This window comes from Rousettus aegyptiacus, unplaced genomic scaffold (assembly GCF_014176215.1).
Source record: "Rousettus aegyptiacus isolate mRouAeg1 unplaced genomic scaffold, mRouAeg1.p scaffold_m13_p_13, whole genome shotgun sequence".
Lineage (NCBI taxonomy): Eukaryota > Metazoa > Chordata > Mammalia > Chiroptera > Pteropodidae > Rousettus > Rousettus aegyptiacus.
Genome location: NW_023416288.1, coordinates 62,903,109 through 62,922,321, shown reverse-complemented (window position 1 = coordinate 62,922,321; position 19,213 = coordinate 62,903,109). Strand labels below are relative to the sequence as shown.

Here is a 19,213-nt window from a genome sequence, read left to right as displayed (position 1 = left end):
CGTATGCCCGCCCCCAACCCAAGCACTCCTGGCAGCCAGGGGAAAGCTGGGAACGACATACCACTCACCTGGGTGACAGGCACAGTGCAGGAGTGAGCTATCGAAACAACCTGGTGAAGTCTCGCAAGGCCCAGCAAACTTGTTTACATTCCTCAGCACTAGAAAAGAAAAGGGAGGTTGGTCCCTGACTGATGAGAGAGATGCAATACGCTGAAAAACAACAGCAACATATGACTCTGCTTCCAATTTTTCCATAACTCAAGGGTAAATATTAACTATAGGATATGAGAATAATTATAAGCCAGCCGTGCGGTCCTTAAAAAATGGGCTTATAGAAAAACTGCCTACGTTTGAATCTTGGCTCCACTGTGTCCTTGGGCAAGTTACCAATCTGCCTCAGTTCCCTCATCTATTATCCACCTCATAATGTTCTGAGCATTCAATCAGGTCATATATGCAAAATGCTTAGGATAATAGAGCAGTGAACAAAATAGTATTCAACACATGTAGGTTGCTGCTACACCACCACCACCACCACCTGGTTAAAATCTTTGACATAAAAACAAGTAAGCCAGAAACACCAAAGTAAAAAAAGTAAGCATATTCACCTAAGGCTGATTATTTTAATTCTATGAGCTGAGCTAACTTAGGTACCCTGGTTTCCTCATTCTCTTCCAAAGGCAGATTTTGTTTACAAAGCCCAGTCCAGCAACTAAGCCTCTATCAGTCATCGATTTTCTAGTTGAACAGGCTGCTCAGGGTTTCCTCCTGTGGGAGGAGGAGGTAGAGGAGAGAGGAAAGGGTTAAGGCCTGTAGAAAGGGAGGAGGAGGAAGCAGAACTTAGTCCTCAGGCAAGCACTGAGATGCCTAGGCAGAATAAATAGCCCAATATTCATCTGACCCTGTTTCTTCCGAAAGCTTCCTTTGTCCACACAGTGGAAAAGAAAGCTCTTCCTAAGATGCTCACCCTTCTGTGACCATCTCTGGTTCGGAAAAACTTAGGGACTACAGCCTGCAGCCTAGGTAGAATTCAGTGTAAGAAAGCTCTCTCTCCTCATAATGATTAAACATCAGCGGAGGGAAGTGCTAACAGTGATCCAACAGAAAAGGAGAAATGAGAGCTACCCCCGTAAGTGCCCACATCTGGATTTCCCTACCTACTATAAGTCTGAAACATCATTAAGAACCTTGATTAAGACTCCAGGATTTGATTCAACAGAATATCCTAAACACTTTCTTTTAGTTGCTCTTCTGAAAAATGTCATGAAAATGAAGGTCTTGAATCCTGCCATTTGCTCTTCATGAATTTAACATGCTTCAGTAAAGGTACTACATTTCTCAGTGTATCTCCAAATCGATAATGACTGTTAAGGACATAGCCAGGGTGGGTGAGCCCTTATCATTCCTGCTCCCAATGTCATGGAGGAGGAAGATACGGAACCCGAGAGAAGCCACTGTGTGGTGTTTTAAGGGATGAGGATGGTAGGATACAGTTAACCTTGGGACAGGGCTGGGGAATCAAGATTCTTTTGCTATCCTAATGCCTTGCATGTTTTAAATTCTATCCTTCCACCAGAGATCGTGGTTTAATCTGGAAGGGAAATGATCACTCCATCCATAGGTTCTTTTGTGACACATGAGAAAAAGTATTGAAACCAAATGCAAGTGCAGGAGAACTAGATGAAATGAGGGACAGGCCACAATATCCCCAAATCAACTCAGCTCCTGTCAGCAACTGCTTTAGTGTCAAGAGCTTCAGCCAAATGTTGAACTTAAGTGTCCCTGGTGATTAAACCCAAAGAAGTGAATAAAAACAAAACACAAAACTCCTAAAATCTAGAAGTATTTTCTGCTTTCTGCTTTAATCCTTTTTCTATCTCTATTCATTTAAAGCTGTCACTATTTTTCTAGGCTGTATTTTCTGGCCTTTATTCTCATAATCCCAATCCATTCCTCACACTTTGATAAGAGTCAGAATAAACACCAGGACAGAGAAATGGAAAATGATGGCACAATTTCTTCTAGTCATAATTAGTGGTGTCTGGAAAGCAAAAATGGTATTTCTGAATGAAAATTCCCAGCTTTCTACAAGTTGACCAACTAAAAACACTAAGGAATTAATTACTAGCATCATTTGAAAAACAGGCTTGGACTTGCTGAAATGAAACTGAACCAGTTCACCCTCCCTGCTAGGATGGCAAACAAAGCAGCATGTTGAGGCAGGAGTTATAGGACCTTAAAACCAAAAGGGAGACTGAGTCATTCGTGGAGTAGAAGGTTCAAGGGCAACACACACACTAAAGAGAGAGAATTATTAAGGGGAGGTGAGCAACCTCGAACCCTTCCTCTAGCACCTAACACTATTCTTACTTCTGTTCATTTCCCACCATTATAGCATAGCTTACTATAAGGAGCTGCAAAACTTGTTTAGCAATAAAAGATCAAGTAGGCCAGGTTGGTAGTGCACCTTATTTTCCCGTACCACAGGACAAAGATCACTGATATTTTTCTTCGAAGCATTGCATTATTTGGGTTCCTCTCCTCTGCCCCAAGATTTTACTTAACTTAGAGACTGTCCATACTTTTATTTCAGACTTACTCTATTGTTCTGTCATGTATATTAGCCCAGATGAGGAAATATGGGCTTGGTGGGGAATGTGTGGGTGGTTGCCTTAGAGCTGGCAAGAGACAAGCTCCATCTAGTTTTGCAAGTATGACATTCTGGCAGGTTCCTTTCCAAAGAGAAAGTTAACATTCACTGATTACCTACTACGTGCCAGATCTTTAGATTTCTACTTAGTAACTGAAAATAACCATCTGAGATAGGAATTACTAACCCTATCCTACAGATGAATAAGCTGAAGTAAGTGGGAACATTCCAACTAGCATCCTTGACTCTAAGCCCAGTACTTTGCGGGTTCTCTGCAGGCTCCCATTTGTTCAGGAAATCAGAGCCAATAGAACTCTGCCCTCTGACTGATCAACACTAGATGGGAAAGAGCAAAAGCAGGGAGAAACAACTGTTAATTTTTTCCTCCCTGAGACAGCTTGTAGATGGAATACTACTTATACTGGGAGGATTCATAACATAAAGAAATAAAATAATTTTGTAAGGTCATCCCAGCCAATATATGCCTACCTAGTAGAGGGGAAATCCCCTCTTCTGGAAAAATGTGTCATGAAGGCAGGCAGTCACATGCTGTTTTCCAGTCATGCACGTCACTTGATCTATGGCCAAAAGTCAATTCCTTCTGGGGTATGAAATTAAGCAACTTAGTGAGCTATAAGATAGCACTCAAAAGGTTTCGTATTTTAACTTTAACGAAATTATTATAAATAATCTGGGAGGTGAGAAAGTAAACTAATTTATAAAGTGACATTAAGAAATCAATTCTGAGAAAAGATTAGCTCTTACACCACTATCTAAAATTTATTCTCTCTCCCTTTTAAAAACTTGGTCTGGTTTTAATTATAAAAGTATACCACATGCTCATGAAAGAAATGCAAACAGTATGGAGGCTGAGAAAAGGGAAAGTCTCCCTCCCCTCTCATCCTGATCTTCCCAGAAAAGTAGCCTGTACAGATATAAAATTTATAATAAAACAGCTTTTAAAAGTGCATGTTGGTTCATTTACAATAGCATCAAAAAGAATAAAATGTTTAAACTACAAAATGTTGCTGCAATAAATTGAAGTCACCAATAAATGGATAAACAATTTGTGTTCAATAGTTGGAAGACTCAATATTGTTATGTTAATACTATCCAAAGTGATCTACGGATTCAATGCAATCCCTATTAAAAATCCCAACTAATTTCTTTCTTTTTTTTTTTGTAGAAATAGAAAAATCTCCTAAAATTCATATGGAAACTCAAGGGACCTTGAACAGCCAAAATAATCTTGAAAAAGAACAATGCTGAAGGTCTCATATTGCCCAAATTCAAAACTTATTACAAAGCCATAGTAATCAACATGATATGGCACTGGCAAAAAGACAGACAGACAGACAGATGGGACCAATGGAATAGAACAGAGCCCGGAAATTAAACCCTCACATACATGGTCAAATGATTTTCAATAAAGATGTCATTCAATACATAAAATGGCAATGCTGGGAAACCTGGATATTCACATGCAAAAGAATGAAGTTGGACCCTTAACATATATCATATACAAACCCTAACTCAAAATGGACCGAAGACCTAAATGTGAGACCTAAAACTATAAAACTCTTAGAAGAAAACATGGAAAAAGTTTCATGACATTAGATATGGTAAGGTTTTCTTGGATATGACACCAAAAGCACAGGCAACAAAAGTAAAAATAGATATGGAGAAATGAGAACCTTTTGTACTACTGATAGGAATATGAACTGGTACAGCCACTATAGAAAGGAGTTTGGAGGTTCCTCAAATAATTAAACATAGAATTGCCACATAATCCAGCAATTCCACTTCCAGGTATCTATCTAAAAGAACTGAAAACAGGGTCTTAAAGAGATAAGTGTACACTGCAGCATTATTCAAAATAGCCAAGACATGGAAGCAACCCAAATGTCCATGAATGGATAAATAAAATGTAGTATATACGCACAATGAAATTTTATGTAGCATTAAGAAGGAAGGAAATTAACACATGCTACAACACAGATGAACCTTGAGGACATTATGCTAAGTGAGCCAAAAAAGAACAAATAAATACTGTATGATTTCACTTATATGAAGTACTGAGAGTAGTCAAATTCATAAAAATAGAAAGCAGAATGATGGTTGCCAGGGGCAGGCGGGAGGAGGGAATGGGATGTTATTGTTTAATGGGTATATACTTTCAGTTTTGCAAGATGAAAAATTCTGGAGATTCACAACAATGTGAATTGTACTTAACACTATTGAACAGCACACTTAAAATGGCTAAGATGATAAATTTGTATTTTATCAAAATTAAAAACACTTTAGTATCAGTTGGGTCATACAATACTGTTACTTTTGCCCTTTATAATATATCTTATGTTTTTCTGTATCGTGCATTTTTTACTTCTTTTTTAGTGTTACTTACTAGTATATACTGTTAATTATTTAACTATCCTCTTTTGATGGGCAATCAGAATATTTCCAGGTTTTTTTCCCTCACTATTACCAACTTCATTGCAACACTCATTCTTGGACCTATAAGTCATTCAAACGGTATGAATATAAGCCATTGCCCAAAATTCAGTCCAAATTTTTAAGACTGTAGATAGAAAAAGGAATATCAGGCAAGGTAACACAAAGTTACAAAATCCAATTTAAATGGCTGTCATTAATATTATCAAAGTTCATAACCTTTGATTTAGTGATTTTGAGGAAAACAGTCAAAAGGAAAAGGCTAGACTTTCTATATTATCTGTAATACTGAAAAAATGAAACAAATAAAAACAAACAAACCAAAATAGAAAACAAATGCCTATTAATAGAGGCATTCTGTAAGGAAATCAAGCAGCACCTGTATAAAATAGTAATTAAGAAGACTTATGTAGCTATTATTTAAAATGTTTATTATGTTCACAGTAAAAAAATACTTATATACACTTAAAATTTTAATAAAGCTGTAAAGAAGTGGCTTATGGGCCTAATGCATCCCAGAGAGGTGCTTTGTTTAGTCTGCATGAAATGTGAATTTGAGTATCTTTATGCATGGTGAAAATTCTCCAATTTCTTGCAGTTTATATCACTCTATAATGTTTTACAACCAATGCTTCCCCTATGTAGGCACCGGCATTCTTGACCTCTGAATATGGATGAGAACTGAGAAGGACTTCAAAAAGGAAAAGACCGATCTCCTACAGAGTAATGGGCTATACAGTTCATCTTTCTTTTGGAAGAAATAATGCTTCCACTTACCCATTAAGATCTTATACCAATTAATACATATGTACAAAAAAATTACAAGCACATATACTGTACTGTGGTATTTTCCCCGAGATTGGTTTCCAATGCTAATTTGTGCAAGTCAAGGCTACATGGATACTAAAATATGAACATACAAATATACTCCTGGGCAGACCTATAACTAAGATGGTATAAGAAACAAAGATATATTGTTTCTACATACCCCAGTGGCTGTTAACATTCTTTAAAAAACAAAACCAAACAAAACGAAAAGAACCCACACCAGCATCACTCACCTAGTGACCTGTTTGTGGAAATCCGTTAATTGTTTGTGTGTCACTGTGACAGCTCCAACAGTTGTCTCCTTTGGCAAACCTTTCAAGGAATTCTCTAACCATCGACAAAAGGTCTGTACCGAGAAGAAATGACAGTTTTAAAAGGAGGCAAGAATTATTCTACAGGTAGCAACAAAACCCCACAGGTTTTCCTTAGTAGCATTAGTTCCCCCAGACCTGAAACCAAGGAAAGGAATTAATAAAAGTACTATCTTTAGACTTTCAAACCCTCTGGGGGTTGGAATAATTTATAAAGGCGTGCCTAGACTTCCCTTCAAAGGGGCAGCAGGCATCATTTCAGACAGAGCCCTTCTACCTTGGAAGGGAAGACTCTTCCGGATGGTGCTATTGTTCTGTACCTGTCATTAAACTTATGTAATATTCTAAAATTAAACAGCAGCCAGAAAACTCTTGAGTGTAAAGATCAAAGGCAACCCCAAACAAAGGTCAGTTACTAGAAAGAGCAGAAAGTTGAGTATGTAAACATGTCAAAAAGTATGTATGTAATATAAATTCAGAATCTTAAGGCTTTTAAGGTCATCTCCCTCAGAAGTCATATTGGTAAGATCCTTTGTGATAACTGATCGTTCGTCAGGCTAGAAAATTTTTGTGGCTCACTCTTGTTGCTATTTAAAAGAATTTATTTATATCCAAGTATAGTTTCTTTATATCTTTCATATGCACAAAAATTGCTTGTCCTCACCCCTCTCTCCATTACTTCCTTCCTCTTCAAACTAAAAATTAAAATTCTAGAGACTTCCTCTGGGTTCTTATTTTTAGCTAAATTGTTCTTTAAGTCAGCTCTAATTTTTCTTCACACCTTTCTTAAGTAGTATAGTACAGTTTGGTCATAATTTTTAGCTATTTTTTTTTACATTATATATTTTCCCATTATGTTAACTTATGATCATAATAGACCAGAGCAAAAGTAAATATTCCACTATAAATGCTTTTTAAAAGTACTGCATAATTCTCCAAATGCTGCCCCCAAAGGAGACAACAACTCAGACAAAAACAAGGTATAAAAGATTCAGGAAGAACTCTTAACTGACAACGTTTTACCATCCAAAAACCAAGCATGATTTTTAACTATAGTATCCCCCCAAACAAAAACAATAAACTAAAAAGCAAAAAACTAATTAGCTAGCATATAATGGGTCTTATCATTCTCCAGTAAATAAATCTGAGAAATTTGGTTGAAAATACTGAATAAATTTGTTACAGATGGGTATATAACAAAGAAAGGAGGAAACAGAATAAAGGGCTTTAATTTTAATAGTTCATTCGAGTGAAGAGACAAAGTTGGTATGTTATTTTCTACTGAAAAATTTGTGTTGAACTTTGAAAATGGTGCAATTAAGATAAAGTGCTCAAGAATGTAAATTTTCTTTAGACTTAAATCCTTAATTACAATATCAATTGGTTTGTAGGGTACAGACAACCCAAATTTATGAGTTCCTTTAGAAAAACTCAGTTGTAGTCGATTTTATAGAAAACAATCACTTTAAATTACTTGGTAAGTTGTGGGTACATAATAAACTCTTAAGAACACATGGCTACCTGGTTTCTATTCCTGCCCAAATTGGCTATTTTCATTTTCTTGTTCATTAGCACATAACTATGTTTACAAATCGAGAATGTTTTTTTAAATTAAATTTATATGTCTTTTATTACCTAGGAACCAAATATATTTGTAAAAAAGTGAAAAAGTATAGAAATTTTAATTTTCATGTCAAGGACTTTGGGGGTTGAACTTATCGATCTCTGTGGCTCGCAGAGGAATTTCAGGAAAGCACAAAAATATTGCTGTATTATACTGAAAGAGAATATATATATATTGAACAACTAGCAATGGAAACTATTGGTACTATTCATTCCTGAAGTACTTGAACTTATATGGAAGATCTGCAGAGCTATTTGATAAAACCAAAGTAACACAGGAGCCTCAGAGTTTGATGTGTAAGATTAAATTTCACGTGGCTGTTCCTAAAGTATAAACCCAAAGAAAATGTTAGAAACCTATTAAAATGCCCTTACATGTGACTGTTTTTTTTTCTGATGAGCCAAAGATCAAGTAAAACATATGCTGACTAAGACAATATACACCAGTCACAACAGCATTTTGGAGATGAACACACAAATCCAAGACTAGGCAGAACTTCTGGTTCAGTCATATCAGAGTCCAGCAGTAAAAGTGCACTCCATTTTGTGAAACTGCTGAAATTGAGGCTAAGAACTGCCATTGAGGATATAAAGTAGGAGACAGCACCCATTAGGATATACATGGACTTAAAAGTTGTAAGTTACTTATGTACCTGGACTTTTCTGTTCTGGAAGACAGCTCACTTTTAACTAGATCCAACTGTGTACTTTTCTGAACTGCTTTATATTAATATTAAAAACAGCAAATCTGATTTTAAAAATAAGTTATAGGCTATGGTATACTTTACTGCTATGCTCAAAACTTTCATGTAGTACACATAACCTGATTTATGATCACATGGCCCAGGACTGAAACTACTTGGAGATTATTGGATAGCCTAAAAAAATTTCCATGCTCAGGTGATAAAGAACCAGAAAAACCTGGTTTAAGAACTGAAACAAAAAGCAAATAAATCCAAAGGGGAAACAAATCCAACTACGTATCGAGGGCTAGTTTTATACCTATATGCCTCCAAATGCTCTGGCTAGGGAATCATACAGTGCTATGTAAGGAGCCTGAAGTGAACACTTCCTGAATAATCTGTTAACACTATATAATTAATAATGCGGGCATGTCCCACAAGTGAACAAATTTCTCACTAGCCAGCTACCAGCTAATTTCAATGCTTAGTATTCATTTCTGATAATAAATACACCCTACGACAGTGATACGAATACACTTTCGAGAACCCAATGATAAATTACTGTCCCTCTAAAGGCCCCTTCATCTAACAATTAAACCTAGCAATATGCCTAAATTGGGTTCTACAACGTACAATAGGGCTAGTTTCAAAGTTATTGTCGGTGTCAATGAACCAAAATTGAGGACTAGGAGAATGGATTCCTTACGAAAATAACCTTACCGGTCTGTCAACCTGCATGATTTCCCACAGCACTTCGGCCACATCTGGTAGGGTATAGGGGGGCAGACAAAAGCAGCATGTGTGGAGCAGCTGGCTTACAAGCTGCTGTCCAAGCTGGTTCATCACCTGTCCAATCAGTTCTTTCCGTAACTCAAAATCTTCTTCATGCTGTAAGAAAACAGGAGCCCTGGGTGAGTTTTAATTTTAACTTTCCAAAGACCAAGTACTCTTTCTCCTTTAGCCTTGCAATATCTCTTTCCTGGATAAGAAAGTATATTATAAAACATTTGGATTCACAAAATCCACTAAATGTCTTGTCATTAGGAAAAAATGTTAAGAGTTTAGTATCAAGGAAATGGGCACGGGTTTCAGCTGAGATGATGTTAACCTTTAGATTCTTCGTGCATAGAAGGCAGAAGACAAACAGTGGTTAAAGATGAAGGGTAGCAATTTCCCTAATCATTTCTTTCTGTGAAAAAATAACAAAGTACCCCTTTTTCCTTTTTAAAAACCAACTGAAATAAGAATCGAAGACTTGTATCAGGTATCGAATACATCTTATTTTTTTCCTTTTTATAGTCTTTGAATACACACATATTTCTAACATATTGAAAAAAATAATTTTACTTTTTTATTCTAGCTATTTTTATTTCTCTCTCCTTTTATTGCCAAACTTCTTAATAATAATTAAGCCTAGTCACATACTTGCTTACTTGTTCACTGTTCTCCCTCATCCTCAATTCTGCTCCTTATCTAGCCAAATCTACCTTTGAAAATTTTGTGAACCACTTTAGTACTCCAGCCAAACAGGTCTCTTAATTATCTACTAAAACACTTAGTGCTATCCTGACTTTCTTTGCTCATGATTTATACCCAGTCAGACTATCCTTTCCACTCCAATCCATCCAAATTCTACATATAGTTTATGGTGCCACTGAGGTCCCTCCTCTGCCACAAAGTTATCTCAACCCACTTCTTTCCAAAGAGCTTTTTCCTCTCTCTGATCTCATAGCAATCATGACTTATCAACTCATCTGACAATCAAACACTGCCTTCTTGTTGTCTTAATCCCTTCAACTAGACAACAAATGGCTTGGTAACAGAGATAATTTTAGACTGTTTTATACAACTTATTGCATTTAGTATAGGTTGTCTTAAATCTAACAGATGATGTTTTTGTTAGTGAATGATCTACTATACTACATGCCAACCAGTGCAGGAAAAGAAGAAGAAATATGAGAAGATAGTGACCTGAAAAGTAGAAAAGGCACAATGTTTATACTCACATCATTGGCTACCCCTGTATGGATGAGGTCTCGTAGGAACCGCATGACGCTACAATTGGCATCACGGTGGTCCAGGGTAGTAGAGGCAATGGCCCACTGTAAGATAGGGATGACCACCTGGCTCCTCAGCAAGGTAACAGGGCTGCGCTGAATAAACCTGGTGTGAAAAAACAGGCTACGTATAAATGACAGTTATAAAAGTAGCCAGGGTAAAAGGCAAAACTGTGGAGACAGTAAAAAGATCACAGTTGCTAGGGTTTAGGGTTGTTGGGGAGGAAGGGATGAATCGGTGGAGCACAAGGGATTTTTAGGGTAGTAAAACTATTCTGTATGATACTATAATGGTGGATACATGTCATACATTTGTCCAAACCCACAGAAGGCACAACACCAATGTGCCTTCTGTGGGTAAACACTAATGTAAACCACAGACTTTGGGTGATAATGATGTGTCCATGTAGGTTCGTCAATTCTAACGAATAAACCACTCCAGTGAAGGATGCTGATAGTAAGGAAGGACTGGGGTGGGAGAAACAGGAGATATATGGAAACTCTATACTCTCTACTCAGTTTTCCACAGGCTTCTTAGATCTTTTAACTTCCAATAATTTAAAAATTAAACAAATAAATAAACGAAGGAAGGAAGGAAGGAAGGAAGGAAGGAAGGAAGGAAGGAAGGAAGGAAGGAAGGAAGGAAGGAGGGCGGGCAGGTAGGAAGGAAGGAAAGAAAGGAAGGAAGGAAGGAAGGAAGGAAGGAGGGAGGGAGGAAGAGAAATAAGGAAGGAAGGAAGGAAAGAAGGAAGAAAGGAAGGGAGGAAGGGAGGAAGGGAGGAAGGAGGTAAGGAATGATGCTAAGCTCCTCAATGAAAAAGTTGAGGTGAAGCATGACATCACAGCAGCATAAAAAGTTACAACTACAGGAGATTTTAGAGACTATCTAGTCAAATGTTTCTACCAAGCTTATTTTTATTGTCTTGTGCATGTGTCCTGTTCATGACAGGAACTCAGCTACCTACCTCTGCTCCCAACCAACTCCTCTTCCTCACTTAGGGCTATCGGTATTCTGGTTCAAAATTTAACTCTGAGTTATGAATTATTAATCTACCTCATTTCACAGAGAAAGAAACAACAGTCAGTGTTAGCTGACAAGACTATGCAGTGAGGGAGATGAACAACAAAAGAAAGGGTTGTTCTTTAGAAGGACTGACCTGGTGGCTAGCCTGAACAGGTCATCCACGGTGTCAGGGTGATTCTGGAGCCCATTCTGCTGTTCTAGGAGCTGAAATGTGGGGATGCACAGTGCCTAAAACAGAAGTGATTTTAAAACAAATGCTTTGTATATAAGTGCCACAGCATTCAGACCTCCTAAATGTCACAACATATCCAAAGGGAATAAGGAGGGGAAGCAAGGACAGGAAAAGACAAAGACTGTGATGAGAATCAGATCACGAAAAGGAAGAGAGAAATCTTTCTCAGTTGATATAAATAGTTTTCACATATGAAATCCACATTTCAGAAATGGTAGAGGGTATAAATATTAGTTGATGAAAGTGGATAAATGTCACTTCGAAGTTTTAGAAGTTTCTAAGTAAAGACTATGCATATATTCTAGATATGGTTAGTCCATTAAGGGAATAGATGTGAAATTTTAATCGTAAAAATGAAATAACAGATGAAGTTTTAAAGGGAAAAATATCTTGGGAAAAAGAGCATCGTAATTTAATTCCCTAATATATTTTTCCCCTTCTGCAACTAAGAGGGGGGAAAAAGAAGTACATGAGGAGTCTTTTCCAATGCTTGCTATTTACCCTAAGTTCACCCCTGCTAAGTAAACTACTTCACTGGCTGTTTCAGGCAGGAAATTAAAAATAAAATCATGCTTGAGCTTAAAGATCCTTTATTTTAAATCCATTTGCCTACCTCCCCACTCCCCACAAACATGTATCTCTGGAGTGCATAAATTAGGTGCTAATATCTGTAATGATCATTACATTTGTGTGGTCAATCTCTCTCATTCTCCTAAGCAGGTCTGTCCACAGAACAACTAGGACGTTTTTATACCTCCCTGTTATTAGGAAATCAACATGCCTGGGGGTGAGGGGGCAAAACAACAACAGAATTAAAGACAGGTGAAGAACACACTGCTGGGCCTTTAGACCCTCCAAGCCCAACACATCTGTACTCTCCAAAGAAAATACACCTGAAGCATGTCTAGGAGTCCCTGCCGACAGCCCTCTTCCATGCCATACTCATCCACAAGGATACTGCCAAGGTACAGGAAACAGGAATGCTGATGCACATGGTACACATTCACCATCTGACAAGGGAAAAACCAATCAGTTAAATTCTTTACTTCTCAATAAATATTAACTTAGAAAGCTGTCTGGAAGAAGAAATTTTAAAATAGATAGGTCTCTTCTCTTTAAGACAACATACTAAAGCTTGTTGGCAACATTTTTTGAAATTGAAACAGGGCTCACTTCCTCAATAATTTCCAAGTACTCTAGACTACTTTTGAGCCTTTGACCTTTAATCTTGCCAAAACAATGTTACAACAGAATTATATAATACTTCAAGCTAGAAGCAATTAAAGAACTATTATCCAAGGCTTGTGTTATATTTATAACATCACAGCATAGTATACTCTAATTTTCTAACATCTAAAGGTTGCTCTTATGTGCATTAAAAATAACTTTAAAAAATTAGTATAGACATAGCAGGGACAAAAATATCAAATACCCTCAACTCAGAGGAGACTGTGAAAGTGTTGTTTAAATTGTTACTCTTAAACCCCTCCATTCAATCTTTTAAGTAAAAAAACAGTGTTTCCAATTAAGATAACTGAATTTCAAAAGAATAGAAATTTTAATACAATTTAAATTGAATAATTTAAATTGAATTTAAATTGAATAATTTGTTTAGGAATTTTACCCTACTATCCTCCCAAAATTAAAAGGCTTTTCTACACACGCACCTATTTGTAATGCCATTATAACACATGTACTGATTTTATTATATAAATTCAACTCTATGAACTTGATAGGGGCTGAAGGGTAGAGTAACTGACTCTTACCAGCATATACCATGAAAAGAACATAAGATGAGAACTATCCATCTGTTCATTGTTCTATACTCAAAACCTATATGCTCTACTTAATGAATAATGATTTAAGCCAAGGGTTGGCAAATTTTTTCTTAAAGGGGCAAATAGTAAAGTTTTAGGTTTTGCTGGCCATACAATTTTTTAACTACTCAACTTTGCCACTGAAGCACAAAAATGGGCAATGGACAATACATAAATGAATAAGTATAGCTATCCCTCAGTGAAACTTTATTTACAAAATCTATTTATAAACTATAGGCCCACTGGCTGTAGTCTGCTGATCTTTGATTTATGGTACTTTTAATTTTCATTTTTGTCACATGTGCTGACTTTAGAACACACTTCTGTATAACATGTTACCCTACTCTATTGGGTTGGTCACATATTTAATTAGCAGGAAAAAATTAAAGTCGTGAGGTATCCTCTAACAGCAAAGGCGCATTAAATCAAGTTATACTGAACCCAGAATGTATTTCACTGAAGAGGACCCTTGACCAGAGGTAGACACAGCCTAAATACAAACATATACTGTTGTACTCAGCATAGTAAATATGGAAAATCACCAGAAATTAAATACCTGTGCAAACTTTAATCAAATCTACAATTTAAGGAGGCATGGTTGTATAAGTGCCAACTAACACTGAACTAGCATGACCCTGACTGAGGGTGAGTTTTTCCTTAAAAGTGCAGAATTTAAAGGGGCACTATCAGGGTCAGCTCCTGAGAGTATTTGCCTCCTAAAATCTGCACTTTGGTGCCTGCCAAAATGGAGAAAGGTCACTCCAGGTTGGGTGGGTGCAGTCTAGCCCAAAGCCTTGTCGTTTTCCTCACAGAATGAGTGCAAAATTTAAGAAGGTCCTTGCTCAGAGTCCTGCAAATGAAAGACTGGTACCCAGTCTTGCCTCCCTCAATTTTGTGCCCCTTGCACTTCACCTGCCTCAATCTTGTTCTGGTTCTGCCATAAGGTCAACATCAACACAAATTACTTAGTGAACTAAGTCACTAGCCATGGATGGGTGTCTTATATAGAGAAAGTATAGATGTGATCTTAAGAGAACCTCATATAGTTGAGTCACCATCATTATTACACATCAATCTTAGTGATTAAAAGAGTCAAATTTATATCCTGACAAATAAGAGACTTATGGGAACAAATTGCCTACAGTCAAGATAGAAGGAAATCCCTTTGGGTCAAAATATGACTTGCCACATTTTAAAAAAGGAAATCAAAATAAAAATGTTTATCATTGCTATATAAGAGTTGAGCATTAAAGTCATTCTCTTTTCCTAATTTTACACTGGAATGTACTGCTAATTAGACTATCCATATACAGCATATACAGGTTGTTTCCCTCAGAAGACAATACACCTACCACAGCCACTACTTATCTCTTTCAAATATTTTTTCATTCTTATTTGATAAATACAAAGTATTTCACTCATTTTATCAGCAGAGTTTTTGTTCTAAAGGCTCTTATTTCATTCTGCATACTTTACACTTTTCCTCTTGTGGAGAACTTACCTGTGTGACTAGTGGCTGTAGCAAGGCTGCAGATCCTTTGCCTACACAGCGAACAGCAAAGCGGAGGCATCTGCAACAACGCTCTACAATCCGATTATCAGCCCGGTGCTTATTTAGAGTCTCAGATAAAACTGGCCATATCTGAGTCAAAGGTAAAACAGCACAAGACAGAAAATAATGAACAACTAAGAGCTGAAAAAAAAAAAATGCTCCCAAACTAGTAACATTTAGTTTGGCTTTTAAATAATTTGGAAAAAAGCTTCCTTTTATAGGCCTGATTCTGGCTGATGGGTAAGTATACACATGTGCAGAGGTCCAATACATTATTTATCACTAAAACACAACCATTTCTTATGAGAAGCATGGTAAATCTTTAGAACATGTGTATCTTTACCAAAAAATAAAGATACACATTTTCCTAAACTTTCAACTTCCTGATTTAGGATAGGAAGAATTGGTATGAATTACAGAGGAAGAGATGTTGAAAGATAGTTCTAAGGGATGGAAGACCTTGAACAAGAGAACTAGAATTAAGAAAATGACATTTTTTGATATCGCTGAACACTTAAGGATATCTGGTGTTTTCCCCCAGAATCTGAAAAACATTTCTCAAAATATGCCTTTTGATCCTCACATTACCCTTAGTGGAAAAAGCATAAGGGAAATAAGTTATTGGTGGGGAAATCAAAGCCATGAAGGTTAATTGGCTTTGTCAAAAAATTTCTGCTAGTCTTGATCAGGCCCCCTAGTAACTCTAGGATTTTCATAGTTCATCTCTCTCTACTTCTTTGGCCTCTCAATGTATTTCACCACAGACTGTTTTTTTCTATAAAACCTAAAATCAAAAACATTTATTTAGATTGTTCTATTTCTCTTTTCATTAGTATTTAAACCGTATCAACAAATTGAATCTTCCTCTGAACCTAGAAGAAAGTACCTTTTCACTTTAGTTAGCCACAATATTGTAAAGAAAAAGGAAAAAAGCCTTGTTCCATAGGCATATGTTAGCACTTACTTCCTGTATGACTTTTTGGCATGGATGATTCTGTCCATTTTCCACAATGGGATTGGTGTGTCTGGTGGAAGGCAACAGCTCAAATCAGTGAAAGAAGAGCAATTTCACTGAGGACCCAAAGCCCTGCCCATTAGTTTATTTAGTACCAATTTCACCAAAACAAACAAACAAAAAAACAGATAGTAAAGTTATTTCTATGACTCAATGCCTTTTCTTTCTATTCCACTGAAACAGACATGAGCACATAGTTTAAATCATCCTTTTTTTTTTTTTTTTTTGGCCACCTTTAAGCTACTTCTACCAAAACATGTAAACTCAAACTAACTGAGTCATGAATTGTGACAGTGGGGCACTTAACGACTCTTTTTCATTTTTTTCCCTTTATAAACCTGAATATAAAGTCTCTTCCAAAGTCTCTTCACATCCACTGAGAAACCAAGAACTTATCCATCCCCAGCATTAAGTCAAAAGCTTTAGGAACTCTACAGTCTACCAAAGATGTTTCTCAGGATTCTAGTCTGATCCCAAGGATACACAATACGGGCCCACCTGCAATATGTTAAATCCAACTATTTGTCTAGTTCTAGGATCCACTAATTTGAAGGAAAGCAGGAGGAAAAACTGTATGATTGATTACCAACCTCATTATAAATGAAAGAAACTCTTTATACAAGGAAAGCATTACAACAACTCAGAAAAAGATACCTGTTGACAAGAACTAATGAGCTAAAACAATGCTTATTTTGATGTATTTCACAAAAGCTTTTATGCAACTATTATCCTGATATCCCTGTTAAACCTGCGGGTCTCACAAATTATAAATTATGTAACTCAAGATCACTCTTTGAACATTGTCATTCAAATGCTTTTTTAATCATGAGGTTCCTCTTGACTTCAAAGAAGGATTAATTTCTCCTGGTCACTGAAGAGGCTTATTTCTTTGTACCCACACACTATACTGTGTGTCTGACTGTGGTCCTTAAAATAGCAAGCAGCAGCAGTATCACCTGTCAAGTTACTAGTAATGTAATTTCTTGGGTCCTATCCAAGATCCAATCAATCAAATACTCTGGGAACAGGACCTAGCAATCTGTTTTGATAAGTCCTAATGGTGACTCCGGTGCACATTAAAATTTGAGAATCACTTATCTAGAGACCAGAAGAATTAATTACATTTTAAAGGTCTTTTGATAAAGGTCTACCAAGAACAAATTCCTAAAATTTGCCTTTGGCCCAAAACTTAGTCTCCTGACAGATTATAGGAGGTACATGGAAATTTGAGGAAAAAAAAACAACACTTGCTAACTTTAATAAATGGTCTTAACCCAAGGCAGGCCTTCTTACCTAAATATTACTGCAAGACGATCTAAGAACACAGTGGGATCTGAGGATATGCCGTTGCTGGGCTCCTGAGACAAAAGCTGAAGAGACAGACATTAACACATGGTTGTTATACCTGGAAACATGGCAAAATATACCCTTATACATCAACTTCTGTCTCAATCTGTTTTTTTTCTTGAAAGTTACTCAAACGGTGCAAACTTTGAATTAATATTGCCAAATTACTTTCCTCCATCTTACTGCTTCCTAACCAAGAGTAAATATTACTAACATTTTACTATATGATCATTCTGTAGTAGAAAACATCATTTAATTTTTTTCCCATTTACTTTATTATGATTAAGATACTACATGTTCTATATTAAATTATAAATTACATACAACATGTATTACATAATCTATTATATTCACATTTCACTTTCTATTATAAAGCTTTAAAATTATAGTTTTATATTTCAAGAGATAAAGCAAGTTGCCCCTTATTCTTCTTTCCTAAAATTTCTTTAAAATACCTCCACCAGTATAACATTAGAGATGAACTTTAGAATCATTTTGTCATAGTCTCCTAAAAATCCCATTGGTGTGTTCACTGTTAATGAACTATAATGAAATTTAAGAAAAGCTGACATCTTTACAATATTCTCCATGGATATTGGGTAGGCAATGGTTTTAAGTGCTAACCTAAATGGTATTTTCTCCATTATATCTTTTAAATAGTATTACTGGTATAGTGAAAATCTACTGACTTATAGACTACTTATTCCATGTATACAGCTTTGATAGACTTTTTAATTTAGTAACTTTTCTGTTCATCCTCTTGGCTTTTCTAGGTAGATAAAAGATAACTTGTATAATAATTGTCTTTTCCTAACATGTAAACATATTTTGTTTCCCGCCCCCTTACTTAATTTGACTCACCTTTTTCAACGCCATAACCTGAACAGAACATAGTTCACTAAGACATTCAGTAATCTTATCCAAAGGTAACCTGGCTAGAACAAGTGCTGTCCCTAAAAGACAAAGGAAGATACAAATGAGGAAAATAAAAGCTGAATTAAAGTAATTCATTGGTCTACATCATATGGTTAATGGAAAAGGCTGACTAATCCCATTCTTTAAATAATCAGCACTGTTTTTTCAAATCACAATATTTTGTTACTGGTGGTTGGTTTTTCTTTATTTGGTATAGCCAACTATATTGACTTTCACACTGACATTTACAACTTAAGTTAATATTAAATTATTTCTTTTTGGCAGCTTATCAGTTTAAAAATGTTTAAATATATTTCCCCTTTCAATTCTTCAAAGACTTAAAATATCCTTCATAAAGCCAATCCCAAAGCTATTTTTATATAGCACAGTACAATGATTATCAAACTTCCCAGAGATTGATTTAGTGGGTCGAAGAGAGCCTTTATTTTTGATAAGCACCATAATTAATCCTTATAGAGAAGTTGGAGAAATACAATTTTTTTTTGAAAACAATGGGTTGAAATGAGATTTAATTATAGTTTTATCGTAAAAGAATCTATGAACTGGGTAACGCAGTCTCTCTAGGCATCAGTTTCTTTATCTATAAAATGGTGCTAAAGCACCTCCTCCAAATCCAAAGGATGACATATGAGACTAGGTCCCTTCTAGGACAAAAATCCCTTCAGTATGATTTTTCTCATCTCCTAC

The 19,213-nt window shown here is 36.2% G+C and overlaps 1 protein-coding gene across 2 annotated transcripts in view; it reads right to left on the bottom strand.

Moving 5' to 3' along the window:
* TNPO3 (transportin 3) overlaps nucleotides 1-19,213 on the bottom strand; it is a 68,280-nt gene that overhangs the window by 2,365 nt on the left and 46,702 nt on the right. For both annotated transcript variants that reach the window (XM_016148669.2, XM_016148670.2), the window contains 10 exons: nucleotides 18,452-18,543; nucleotides 17,537-17,613; nucleotides 16,193-16,253; nucleotides 15,178-15,318; nucleotides 12,753-12,869; nucleotides 11,761-11,855; nucleotides 10,553-10,709; nucleotides 9,267-9,434; nucleotides 6,163-6,275; nucleotides 69-158 (listed from right to left, as the gene is read on the bottom strand). In XM_016148669.2, the coding sequence (XP_016004155.1) occupies nucleotides 98-158; nucleotides 6,163-6,275; nucleotides 9,267-9,434; nucleotides 10,553-10,709; nucleotides 11,761-11,855; nucleotides 12,753-12,869; nucleotides 15,178-15,318; nucleotides 16,193-16,253; nucleotides 17,537-17,613; nucleotides 18,452-18,543 (1,082 nt within the window). In that variant the 3' untranslated portion in view covers nucleotides 69-97. The remainder of the gene's footprint in view (nucleotides 1-68; nucleotides 159-6,162; nucleotides 6,276-9,266; nucleotides 9,435-10,552; nucleotides 10,710-11,760; nucleotides 11,856-12,752; nucleotides 12,870-15,177; nucleotides 15,319-16,192; nucleotides 16,254-17,536; nucleotides 17,614-18,451; nucleotides 18,544-19,213) is intronic.